Below are 13,841 nucleotides of genomic sequence, written 5' to 3' on the forward strand. Positions count from 1 at the left end.
ACAAATCTAGAAGCTCTCGTCTTGCCCTCGAAGCCAGCGACGTCTAAACAAATCTCACCCCTACACGTGTCCCGAACCTATCACCCACGCCGAGACGACTTCTGGCGTAGTTTTTAGCGGGAAGGCTTATTAAGCTTTAATCACACAGTCCGTACAGATATTCAGAAGCTCACAGAATCTCCACCGTCCAAATCATGATTAAAATCCATCCGACGGCTGTCATGACGTTTAAGATTGCTCACCATATGATGTGACGCACGTTTGATGTTATCCGTTACGGAATATTATGACCACTCCCGGAGCTTTTTTTTGTCTAATTTGAAAAAAAAAGAAATCGATACTCTAAGATAGCATCGCGGAATCTGACGGCGAGGAAGCCGGCATCCCGATGCCTATGAATTCCAGCCACACGATCTATATGCGAGTCATTGTCCGTCCGATATTCCCGTCAACGAAATCCGTCCGTCCAATATTAGAATTTGATTTGAAAGTAGAGAGGGAGAGAGAAAGAAAGAAAGAAAGAGAGGTCATTCGCTACTTCGTCCCCTCCTCCCCTTCGTCTCTTACCCAAAAATTTCCCGGAGCGCAAGGGAAAAAAATCCCATCTTTTTTCCGTCTCCGCCTTTCCGCTCGTCGCATCCCCGCGGTTCGATTCCCGACGCTGGCGAGGATCTCCGGTGCCGCTTGTTGGCATCTACCCTACCCTCTCGGCGATTTCCGATGGGACCGTGATCGATTTGGGGTGCTTCAATTCTCTGGAATCTTTGTCGATGGAGGGTTTGGTTCTTCCTTGCGGGAGTGGATTCTTGTGACATAAATTTTCTGATTGGTTTTTGGCTCTTGAATCTCGGATTTGATGGCTCCGATGGAGCAAGGCATTGGACCTGCTGCATCGGCGCCGTCTGATTTGCCCCCCAAGAAGCTCGTCCGGCAGCTTGATTTCACGACGGCGTACGGTGGAGCTTCTCCGGCGATGGTGGCGGCTGCGGCGGCGGTTTCGAAGGCCCTCGAAAAGCCGTCACAGCAGCAGCAGCAGCAGCAGTCGCTGCCGCCGCCACCGCTGCCCATCTCCCGCTCTTCGTTTCCGATAGCTGTGTGAGTGTCTCTTTCATCAGTTCTGTCTAATTTTCCGATCTCTTTGGGGTGATATGTATAGAGATTAAAAAAATCTTAGGTTTTCTATTTTCGGCTTATTTTTTTTGTTTTTTCTCGGGTTTTTTATGCTACGCGATTGTCTTTTGGGAACCGGCGATCCCACAGCATGATTATTTTTGCTCTGATTGTTTTTCCCCTCTCTACCTTGAAAGGTTCCTTCTTTGCCTCATTTTTACTGTTTTCCTTTGCTGATTTTTGAATTCAATTTGAATTTTGGATGGGTTAAGAAGGGGTTATTTCGTTTCCTCATCTTCATATAGATAATGAATTGAAAGCCTTTTGGATTTTAGGAAAGAATGCCCAATTTTTGAGTTTTGAAGATAGTATTTGATACCGGGTTTTATAGATGCGGTGGAGAAGTTTCTTTAAAGTTCCATAATTGAATTGAATGAAAAAGGAATATTTTGTTTTCTCAGAAAAAAACAAAGGAAAGGAATTTTTTGTTATGGAGCAAACTTTCATATAAATGATACTTTACTATAGATGGCTAGATTTGTAATTGCTCATGGTAAAAAAATTTCCTTTTTTCCCCTTCACGCTCCCGCCTCTTATCATATTTAGTTGTTAACATGTAGAACAGTGACGATCACTGGAACGATTTTGTGTATAATCACAAAATTTTTTGGAAGTTTATTGATGTTTCGCTGCAATATATATATTTCTTTAGTGACAGCATGTCATAGTAACCCTTTATCTCTTCAGAAAACCGGAGTCTCCCAAATTACGTCCACGGCCATTATATGAAGCAAAAGATGGTACCCCTACAAGAAAAAAGAACTGCAACTGCAAACATTCAAGATGCTTGAAACTGTAGGTCAAAGAAAATGTTTTATTTATTTATTTATTTTAGTTTTGGCATTGGTTGTGGATACTGTTTTCGGCCACCATTTGATTACTTCATGCGTTACACTTTCTAACATGATTGATTTCTTCATGCATGACTTTATTAACATGATTGTGTATTATGGTAAATGACAGAATAAAATCATTATCAACATCAAGTATAAATACTGAGGATTTATAGCTGATCTAGTGGTGCTTAAGTTGCAATTTCTGTTTTCTACATAGTGCACTTTTGGACTGTATCTTATCATGCTCAAAGGAGATTGTTTTTTGATAGCAAATGATAGCATGGTTAATGAACAAAGGTATGGTTGGCCTGTTCCTAGATATTGCTTGTTGTACTCATTAAATGTAGTACATATTAGTTAGCAAAGATAATAACAAATGGAGGTTCCTTTTTTCATAACATGAACGAAACTATTGAATTATGATGTACAGGGGATTCTTATGTATTTTACCCCGATGCATGAAAACATTTACATTTATACATCCATGGTGGATCTGTAGTTTTCATTAATTCCAACTACTATTGATGCTATCATACTGTGGAAAGATATTGCAAGACAAGATACTGGTGTTGGCATCCTGAATAAACTAGACACAAGTTAAAGAGGTTTAGATGGAAAAAGCAAGCATGTCTTAAGTAAGTGGATAAAGAGAAGTTGGGAAGGCAGGCTGTGCGGAAAGTGAGGGAAGGACTTAATGGAAGTGCATGAGACAAGCTTATCCTTGCACTGCAAATGGCTAAAAATGAAATGAGAAAGAGACCTCTTAGTGTGCTGCGACTTAAGGCAGATACTTCCTGCATGAAATCCACTAAAATTAAGGAAGCCAGCTCCAACTCATCACTATTAGAGGCTTATAATAGGTGCCATGATCCTGGGAACCAATGATAAAGGTGCCCATATTGTAAGTTATCCATTTATGTATAAAACAATATGCAAGTAACATATGTTTGTTGTGTTTTTAGTCCAAACCTACACTTCTCGACACAGTAAAAACAGACACTTAGAAAGCACGTGCTTAAGTTTAGTAGCATACTCGAATAATCAGGTGAGTTGCGTGTCTATAGTTGTATGAAATTTATTTGAATGGGCAACCTTGTTTTTCTAGAGCACTATGTGATAGTGCATTACTAAAATTGCTGCATACGATAGACTTCTTTCATGTACGCAAGACACTTCCTTGCTAGCGAAGGGTAAGATAATTTTTGGGTTCGTTGGTGTCCCATGTAGGAAGTTATCTAAAGCACTTTAAAATACATTTCATATGGCTTTTAGACTCTAAACTCGGCCTTCAACTAAAATAAGAATTACTTTCCAATACTAAACCCTGTCAAGTAAGGATTTTAAATTATTATGAACGTCACCCTGAAAGCTTCTTTTAGGACCAGCCACTCCCATTCTTTTTTCTTACTTGGACTCTTGGTGTTGGTGATTATGTTGGATGATTTCTTAAGCGAGCTGATTGTCTTGTCAACCCTGAATTTTACCTTGTGCCATTAAACAGTGGCCAACTAAAGTCACTAATCTTCTCCCATTTTTGAACACCTAAAAATCTAAATAAAGGATTTTGTCAGCACACAATCGAAGTATGCAGGGACTGATAATTTGGAAATGGCAAGGGCATTAACTGAGACTGTCATGAGGATTTGTGCTCCTCACTGGACAGGTGTTGTTCCTTGACCCTTTAGACTTCCACCTTGATGTCTTTTTTGATATGCCTTTAGTTGCTGCTTCCATGAACATGTCATCACGGCTAACAACTTTTTTACGTTTAATTATGGTAAATCTATTGGAATAGAAGCTGTTAGGCCTACTACTTCAGAGTTACATAAAACTCATGTTGTGAATGAAACATGCTATAGCAATAAAATAGTCTGTTCCTTTTTCAGTTAATGTCTGCTTAATAGCTGCCTGCAGTTTGAATCAGACACCTGCTCTGACCACCTTGAATATTTCAGAACTGTATAATCTTTCCATATGACAATTGTCTTAGGGCATACGTCAGACAGTAAGTTTCATACTTTTGCAAGCGTGACAGGCCAGCAATCCTGTAATGGTCAGTAATTAGACCCATTAATAAAACCCAAGTTGTACTGTGCTGCCTTATATGAAGATTAGTTTGTTGCACACTTTTATATGAAGATTGTATTCTGCTGCCTTATATGAAGATTAACAAAACAGAAACTCGACATGTGTGAAAATGCATGCAGGCATACATCAGTCAGTAAGTTTCATGCTTTTGTGAGCATGACACGCAAGCAATTCTGTAACGGTAACTTATTAGACCCATTAATAAAACCCAAGTTGTACCGTGCTGTCTTATATGGTGATTAGTTTGTACAAACAGGAATTCTGCATGTGTGAAACAAGCATGCTTGTTTATATTGTTGATGCTTATCTATTACCTATGCATCTAGCTTGTTACTAATTGAGATATGCATAAATGTGTTGGTTAAACCATGTTTAAGGTGGTAGTGGTGTGAGATGTGCACCACAACATATCTTGCCTCCTTTGGTATGAATATAATTATTAATCCTGAATTAATTGTTATTTAAAGACAACAGCATGTGACTAAGTCATATGATGCTCATACATGTGGCATGTTCATCCATGTAGTCGAGATAAAAGTTATATTTTGCATGCAAATATATACATTTGAAGTAGCAGTATGTTTCATCAACATATTCTGTTTAGTTTTTTCTTGGAAAATGTGATTCCTGGGGTTGCCATCGTTGTTGGATTTAAGCTGTAGTTGTATTGTGAAGAATTTTTGAGGAAAAAATGTGTCTTCATTTTTTTCTCTTGAAGTTTGTTTTGTTATATGGTATAAAGCTAGTGAAAAAAAAGAAGAAACTGCTGCATGTTTGTTTCATCAGTTATAGAATACTCATACGTGGAGAATAAGAACATTACACAGAGCAAAATGTCATTTTCCTCTTTAACTTAAAATAAAAGTCCCACTTAAGCTGCAATAAGTTGGGAAGGAAAAAAAAAAATGATGTCTCCTGCTGGGTGCTGGCTGCAGACTGCTAAAATAGTGCTTATAGCAGAACAAAGATATTGATGATTTTCATGCTTGTTGCTGATGGTTTTTCTGTAAATTCTGAACTGGGAAAAGGTAATATATGGACTGAAATCAGTGTCTTCGATAATAATAAAATGTTAAAACATTTTGTTACTTTCTCATACATAGCTACAACAATTTCTTTGACATTTCAATAAATGAATCTGAAAAGGTCAAGATATGCTAACTGTATCTACTTCTTTTCATGCTCTCTTACACTGCTCTGCTAATAATTTAGCCTTTTGTACTGTATAATTCGTTGGTATTAATGAAATGATATTTTATCATCTCCTTTTGTTTACCTTTTCATTATTTGATATTGATTCTCATTTTGTATTGTTAGGTACTGTGAATGTTTTGCATCTGGGGTGTACTGTGATGGGTGCAATTGTGCAAACTGTTGCAACAATGTCGAGAATGAAACTGCTAGGCATGAGGCTGTTGAAGCTACTCTAGAGCGCAACCCTAATGCTTTTAGGCCTAAGATTGGCAGTAGTCCACATGCAGCCAGAGATAGTAGGGTATGCATTTGTTTATCTACTGGAGTACAAAATGGTTCCTTTATGGTTTATTTCACAAATCACACAGGTGCATGTATGTGTGTATATACATATGTACATACATATACTCATGTACGTTGATGGTCTGGTGGTTACTGCTTTTCAAAACAGTGTGTTAACTTAGGATGCCCTTTGATGCTATATAATGCATCAATTTTTCATGAATTGTTCGTCAAAATTAATGCATTCTTTGTCTTTACATTTGCAATTGTATTGTTTTTGCACATCCAATAGATTTTGTAGTGGTAATATCAATGAATTAGGACATGTTTCCTTGCCCCGATTTCCCTGCTAAGGGAGGAAAACGTGACTCATATTTTTGGGTGGTTTTTGTTTTCTCCAGATTACAGCTTTTTCATGTTGTTAAGCAAAAGAGTTATTGCTGTTTATTTCCAATTTTAATTATTCCTGCTGAAATATTTACGATAAATTGATCAGTGAGATTATTCAGTTATGGTTGAATGTTTTTTTCATTTGCATTGGATGGCCAAAGCTACATGTTTTTCAGCGACTGAGTCCATCAAGTTTTTCTATTATCATGAAATCTTGGATTTATTTACAGTGCATCAACATTGAAACCAAACAGTGTTACATCGTATACAATCTTTTCCTGCATAGGTTAGCATTCCACATCAAGGATCTTTCCATGGTGTTTTGTGCTGGCCAATGCTCAGATTTATTTTGTTCGTTTGAGATGTCTATGATTGGCCTGGATCCAGAGCCATGTTGATATGTCCTGTAATCTAACATTTTTTCCATATCTTGTAGAGACATGTTTTAGTTCTTTGGTGTGCATTCCTGCTTGGGTGCAATTATGAATGCGATTTTTTTAGTACATGCTATCCATAAAGGTTTATTAAGAAGGGCGAGAGGGTATGATATATTAAGAAGGGCCATAAAGGTTTATTAAGAAGGGCGAGAGGGTATGATATATTTTTTTATCCTATTATAGTTGTAAGGAACAAAGTGGCATAGGGCCATAAAAATGTTAATTCATATAGATAGTAATAATAATATTTCACTATTCCATGTGATTAAGTTTCAAGTATGCTAACACAATGATCAAATCTATCAATTATCAAATGAGGAGAAGAGGGAGGAGAAGAATATGCGGTCACCAGCCTAGGGCTTATGTTGCATATGCGGACTGCTGGAACCTTTGCAAGCTCCTAATAATGCGTGAGGACCACATATGCCCAATGTAGTGCAGTTTCCAGACTACTTCTGCAATGTGGCCTGATGCGACATTTTAAATCAATGTTGCCAATTTAGTTACTTTTTTCAGTTGAACTTGCTTGTGATTTTTTAACTATAACTATATATGTATATATATCACATGGCCAAAGCATTGATCATAGGGTCATTTTCCTTGTACAACATGTGCCAATCAGTTACAGAAAGAAAGTCATATAAATATACAATATGTGTGCACAAGTATGCACTTTCAAGATGACCATAAACATAACCATAACCATAACCATGACTTATTCTAAATATCTTGTTCTCCGAGAAAAAAAGACTCATCCTAACTATCTGTTGTTGGTTTTTAAATCCTCATTTGCCATCCATTCCTATTAAAGGCTGCTTCTTTGTCATTGCATACCTTTTCTAAATCCTTTCTTAATTTTGCATATTATATTTTGACATGTTTTTTTGACTCTTGGTCAACCTAAAATCAACTCTTCATCTTTTCAACCAGGCTTGGAACTGGCATTGATTTGTCACAAACTCTCAAGGAGATAGGGGAAAAAGGAAATGACTTAGTCAGAGTAGATTAAGCTAGCATCTAATGAAAATTCTTGCTAGCAATCTAAGGAAATTCTTTCTCGAAGAGAAATCCTATTTTATAGTTATAACTAGTTCAAGTTATTCTTGTACAAGATCTTACTGCATTAAAAGATCCACTTTGGATAATTTTGACCCGGGGTTTCAGAATAATAAAGTAACAATTTTAATCAAACTGTGTTGTTTGCTAATTTATATGTTATTAAATTATTCATGTTTGCCTACTAACATGAATTTGCCTTTTTATGCTAGGAGGAGGCAGGTGACCTCCCTTTGTTGGGGAAACACAACAAAGGATGCCACTGCAAGAAGTCAGGGTGCCTCAAGAAGTACTGTGAATGCTTCCAAGCCAACATTCTCTGTTCTGAAAATTGCAAATGTATGGATTGCAAGAACTATGAAGGGAGTGAAGAGAGGAGAGCTCTTTTCCGTGGTGACCATGGAAATGCTCTGTACATGCAGCATGCTGCCAATGCTGCCTTGAATGGGGCTATAGGACCCTCTGGATTTCTCTCTCCTTCAACATCAAAGAAGAGGAAAAACCCGGAGCTTTTCCTCAGCACATCATCAAAGGATCAGCCCATTCACAGGCTTGGACAGGTAATTCTGGCCTTTCGCACTTATGAAGTGTCATATGCAGCATAGTAACTGGCTAGTTTTATATTTGTTAATTAGATAGATCAGCTTAACAAATAGCAGATGAAAACCTTGCATTTCTCCTTTATGCAATCTTCTACCCCACTTCTCTGGAAATTTGCAAACAAGATGGCTTGGGATGTAAAATAGCTAAAATTACTTGCCTTTTATGGTGGCTACCTGATTAAGATATTAAAAGTATCAACTCCATTCACCCACCCCACCCCCCCCACCCCCACATTGCCTGTGCTGGTAAGGATCAATGTGTTTACGCTAACCTGAAACTGATGGAGAGTACAAATTCTCATTGATTCCACCAAATTTCCATGTCTATCAGGCTAGTCATCTCAAGACTTCAGGACCTGCTGCCTCTTTTCCTTCCGTTCCTGTAGCTCGTGCTGTTAATCCTGCTCCATTAGGGTCTTCAAAAGTCACTTACAGGTAGGCAATTAGTTACTCTACTCTTTACTTCATGTTGAAATTCTCGTTAAGGTACTCTTTACTTGCTTTTGTGAGAATTAACTTCTGTCATTCATCCTGAAGGTCTCTTCTAGCAGATGTTGTCCAACCTGAGGATGTGAAGGAGCTGTGCAAGCTTTTGGTGGCAGTATCAGGAGAGGCTGCCAAAACATTTTCTGGTATGAGTGGTAGTAAAATAGGAAGCTTTGCAGTAACTGGTCCATATCAATTTACTTATAAAGTTTCTGTATGATGAATGAATGTGTTATTATATTTTATGACGTTGAGATGGTTATTAAGCTTTTTTTGCATCAGAACACTCCTTGTTAATAACCAGTCACTTTGTCATATCAGAAGAGCGATTATACTTATCAGAATAATCAGGAGAGTGATTATACTTATGTCTGTTTTCTTTCTTTCTCCTATAATTTAAGGGAATTAAGTTCACGTTTATCTCTTCCTTGAAAACCTTTTCTTCAGCTCTTAAGGATCACCTTATGTGATCAATCAAATCCAAAAGTATCACGTGATTTTTTTTTTTTCAATTTGTTGCTTAGAATTGCTATGAAAATGTTTCATAGCATTCTTTTTTTTTCTGGAGCAGATTGTGAAGGATAATAATTTATTACAATTACCTTTTAATCCTGATGGTTGACCAGAATTCTTTTTCTAATATTTTCCTGAGCAGTTAAGGTTCTTTGCTTAAACTTCAATGTAATTTTCTCGACTCTCATCCTCTTTCTTGGTTGATTTCTGGCGATTCTTGTGACTTGTCCTGTTGTTAATCTTATGGTTGCTTTTGTTTAATTGAATGTGGAAATGAGAGGGCTGCTTTGCGGATTATTTTGACATTCTTGAAAATTGAATACCTATGTCTTGTCAAGATAGGCTCACATCTCTTTAGAGATATGAGGCTTTGATGTTATGCATGCAAGTTTCTGTTGGCATCTTTGTACTTTAACAAGAGGAATGTTTTTTTGGTCAATTAAGGTAAACTCTTAAAATTAGTTGCAGGGATTATTGATCTGACTAAAAATTTCCCTTTAAAGCATTTTAGTTTTAATCTGTTTTGTAATCGACCAACTTCTTTTAATCAAGGTTTTCTAAGAAGTCATCAGATTTTGGTTCTATTCATATCCTTACTCTCTAAGTTGAATTTTTCCAGATGGAAAAGCTCAGGAGAAGCTTGGGGAGATGGAAGATCCAATGGAAAGCTCCTTTACCTCATCAAACCATGACAGAGAAGAGCAACAGATGGAGCCAGATGCACAGAAAGCATCAGCTGATGGATGTTCAAGTGGAATTCATGCTGACACAACAAGCATGCAAGAATCTGTATCCGACTTTGCTGATGGCCAGAAAGGGGGCAGGCCTATGTCTCCTGGCACGCTAGCACTTATGTGTGACGAGCAAGACACAATGTTCATGGCATCTCGAGACACTGGTATACCTCCAAGATTTCCCTACAAACAGAATATGTCAGAGGTCTATGCAGAGCAAGAGAGATGTGTGTTGACGGAGTTCCGAGACTGTCTCCGTAAGCTTGTAACATATGGAAGAATAAAAGGTAAACCGAGCTTCTCGCAATCATCTTCATGGGCATTGATTATAGAAATAATATTTACAACTACAAGTCAATTCTTGTCTACCGATATTCGGGCTACCTTAAGGATGATAATAGCGCCTATTTTGGTGATATTCACATTGATCATGTTTACTTCTTTTCTTTCTTTCTTTTTCTTTTGGTTTAGTTTTTAACAATCTAATGAAAGATGGAGTATGCTCCTCCCTCCTTCCTTCCCTCTTAAAACAAAGGAAGGATAGGTGGATTATGAGCTTCAGCGGCCCACCACACCCTTTTGATATGATAGTCTTTGAATTGCAAAAAAAAAGAAGAAAATGGTAAGGTGTAGTATCTGAAATAGGATGAACTTCTTGCAGCCTGAAACTTTATAAACTTACATGCCACATGAAATTAGCAGCCCCTTTCAAATGATACCAAATAAAATGCTATTATTCAGTCAGTCATGGTAAGTAGTTATCTTCTAGTTTTTTCTGTTCAGGTGTTGGGAGAACTGACAGTTGCTTTTCTTTGTTACAGAAACAAAGTACTCATCGATGGCCATGAAATCTGAACCTTCCAGTCATCAGGAGTTGACTATTAATGGTGTTGCTAGAGGCCCCTCGTCGAATTCTGAAGAGATGTCTCAGACTGTAAAAGCCTTCCCGACTAATTCCAATAAGTACCCACCTGTTGGGCAACCCATCACACGGAATGATGGAGACATAAAGCCTCAGATTGAGAATTTGGACATCTAGAGAAATAAGAATAAAAAATATAGCAATTTTCAAAGCATATTGCTGCATCTTTGCATAATTTTCTGAAAGTGTGGGGATGTTGGAAGGCTATGCCAGGGCCGATCAGTGATTTAGAATTGATCGAGCTCATTTTTTTTTTTTTAACTCATTAATCAATGTAATTTATAAATAGTTTATTCACCTGGCTTTAGAGTTTGTGTGTGCTTATAGCATGACTGTTAATCACTGCATATACATTTTTGTTTATGCACCATACAAACTTGTCCTTTTGACACACTAATTGGAACCATTTAGCTTATGCTATGAGAAGGTTTGATAATAATCTAGTTAAATTGATTGAATCCCAACATCGTGCTCTGGCATGTGCATATGATATTTTCTCTCTTTATAATAGCTCCCACCTTTATGATAGAAGAGCATGATCTGAAACTAGCATCAGCTACCGAAATCTAGTCTTTTATTTCTTATGTTTTACTGTTACATATTTCAGTATCCTTTTTTGAGAAGAATACATATTTCGGTACTCTTATGAATCATAATATGCGTGCTAAGAAGTGATGCTATTGATCAAGATATGAGAACAATTATTAGAGCAGCATAAAGGTTTTTCTTCTAACATTAAATTCAGACAGTTTTTTTCCCTTTTTTTTTGTGGGGGTTGGGTGTGGGGTGTCAGTGTGTAATTTTTCAAAACTGTGGTGCTGAACCTGCATCTCTCCAGGGAGCTTCCCTGATTTAATAGAAAAATTTCAACTGGAGTCCAAACAACATTATGCATGTTTTATATTCTGTGACAAAATAAACTAGGGATTGAGGTATACAAATTAATTTAGCATTTAATCCCATTATCAATCTCAACGGCATAGTTGTGGCTAGCGGAATAATAGGTGCACTGGATGCTTGTTATGCAGAGAAATCTCAAGGTTTATATCTTCCCAACTTCGAAAATAAATTGGATATTGGGAATTTGACATACAAGTATAAAGTACTAATTTGGGTATTATATTAGGGGTTTGAGTGAAACATTTGTATAAGTTTATTTATTTCAGAATGGTGGACAGATCAATACAGACATTGCTAACCAATTGGTGAGGATGATTTTATACTAATTCATATGCAAGTCTATAGGAAAGATAAAATTTAAAATTTCCTTTATTTTTCCTGATGTGCAGTAAGACACAATGAAGAATCAAGACCAAGAAAGGGTACAAAATAGCAAGCACAGCATTCTTGAAAAGAGTAAGGAAAATTAAGGCACAAAAGGGGAAAAAAAAGTTGGATTTGAAGTATAACAGGCTGACTTTGGCGGGCAACGGAGATGAAGAATCCAATGGATACAAAATTGAGAAACACAAGGGACAGGTTTTAAGCCTTTTTCCAACTGGGAGTCATTTTTCTTGAAAAGAGTAAGGAAAATTAAGGCATACAAGTGAAATAAAGTTGGATTTGAAGTATAGCAGGCTGACTTTGGTGGGCAACGGAGATGAAGAATCCAATGAATGCAACAATTTAGAAACACGAGGAACAGGTTTTAAGCCTTTTTCCAACTGGGAGTCATTTTTCAGGACACGGTTTGTTATGTATGGATGTATGGCATCAAAATCTTCCACAGCTTTCGCTGCGCATTAACGTATTATGGCTCCTAGTACTTCTCTTACATGCACATTTTTTTTAAAAAGACGACTCGCACGTATATTTTAAACGCTAGGTCTGCTACTGGATGACATTTAGCATATGCTGAAAGAATGTCGTGCCTTCTAGACTGTACATATATTTTGTGAGACGAGTAGAGTTGTTGATTGGATCACCTCATTTGCTGTCCACCATTTTAGAATAAATTTCTAAATTCAGCATGCTTCTATTTCTCTACCACTGTATTAGTCTTCTTTCTATTAATTTAGCTAGCTGTATTCATGCGAAATTAGTGTAAGTCTGATGTATCCCAAAAAAAAAAAAAAGTGCAGATTAGTTGTCACGTTTGTTAATCCAAAGAGCATCTTCTCGCCACCAAGGTAGTAGCCTGGTGGTAAGGGGGCGATAATTCCGCCCAAGTTGCCTGGGTTCGAAACGCACGGGCGTCGATTAAATTAGGGGACCGGATGCCCCACGCTCGGCTGGCTTGTTGGCGGTTATGCTTTCCTTCCACTTGTATCAAGGTGGCACTGGGGTGACGTACCCACACGTGAGGCGATGAACCCAGTGGGGTGAGCCCACGGGTCGGGGAAGGCATGCGAAACCTGCGACCTGTATCGAACATTCCCTAGTGGAAGGGGGGCTCAGTAATGGGGCTGCTACGCGGGTGGGCTGGTCCCTCCCCCTCCCCTCCTATTTTTAACCAAAAAAAAAAAAAAAAAAAAAAGCATCTCTCGACAAACTGACACGCGGCCCGGTGTTTTGCTGGCGATCCCAGCGGACGGTGACATGCTTCAAATACTAGATGGATTAATAATTGTTGTTATGGCATGACCATCTTTTACTTTTTTGGCAAATGACTATTTTATAATTCTTTTTAGACTACCAACACTGACTCTTCTATAGGACCAAAAGTTAACTTTAAACGAGAACTTCGAGGAAACCTAAATATAGGATCGGATATATAATTGCCATGGATAAGGTAGGATTTAACAATAAAAAGGACACAATGTCTACGATCCATGCTATTTCTTCATAAGTTGTCCAAATTAATTAACTTCTTTAAAAAAACATAAAAAATATTGTGATGAAAAAAATAAAATTTTTACTTTTAGATTTTTTTTTCAAAAATAAGCTTTTAGATCAATGGCAACCAAGCTTGCTTTTCCATATCACACCGTCCGTTCCTACCTCCGGGCTTCTCCAATCTTATAGTTTTTTTGAGTATTTATTTTATCAATACATAAGTATAAATAAATACTTTATTAGTTTCTAATAAATTATAATTTTGTTAATATATTATTATATTATTAAACATTATTAATATTTTAAAATACCAGAAGTAAAAAATATTAAAAATAAGACTAAAATATTATTTTTAT

At 37.2% G+C, this 13,841-nt stretch overlaps 1 protein-coding gene across 1 annotated transcript; it reads left to right on the plus strand.

Moving 5' to 3' along the window:
- Positions 1-523: 523 nt before the first annotated feature.
- LOC103706852 (protein tesmin/TSO1-like CXC 5) lies at positions 524-11,168 on the plus strand. The gene is made up of 8 exons (XM_008791105.4): positions 524-1,095; positions 1,858-1,965; positions 5,412-5,589; positions 7,666-8,013; positions 8,387-8,490; positions 8,593-8,687; positions 9,674-10,075; positions 10,610-11,168. Exons 1-8 carry the CDS (start codon positions 857-859, stop codon positions 10,825-10,827), a joined length of 1,692 nt encoding a protein of 563 aa, XP_008789327.1. The 5' UTR covers positions 524-856; the 3' UTR covers positions 10,828-11,168.
- The last annotated feature ends 2,673 nt before the right edge of the window (positions 11,169-13,841 follow it).

Source organism: Phoenix dactylifera, chromosome 4, assembly GCF_009389715.1.
Source record: "Phoenix dactylifera cultivar Barhee BC4 chromosome 4, palm_55x_up_171113_PBpolish2nd_filt_p, whole genome shotgun sequence".
Classification (NCBI taxonomy): Eukaryota; Viridiplantae; Streptophyta; class Magnoliopsida; order Arecales; family Arecaceae; genus Phoenix; species Phoenix dactylifera.

What these genes read in the sequence shown, in the direction of transcription:
- LOC103706852 (XM_008791105.4), top strand. Translation starts at nt 857, where the DNA reads ATGGCTCCGATGGAGCAAGGCATTGGACCTGCTGCATCGGCGCCGTCT. An exon ending in TCTTCGTTTCCGATAGCTGT is followed by an intron (nt 1,096 to 1,857) that starts GTGAGTGTCTCT and finishes TTATCTCTTCAG; the next exon opens with AAAACCGGAGTCTCCCAAAT. An exon ending in CCATTCACAGGCTTGGACAG is followed by an intron (nt 8,014 to 8,386) that starts GTAATTCTGGCC and finishes CATGTCTATCAG; the next exon opens with GCTAGTCATCTCAAGACTTC.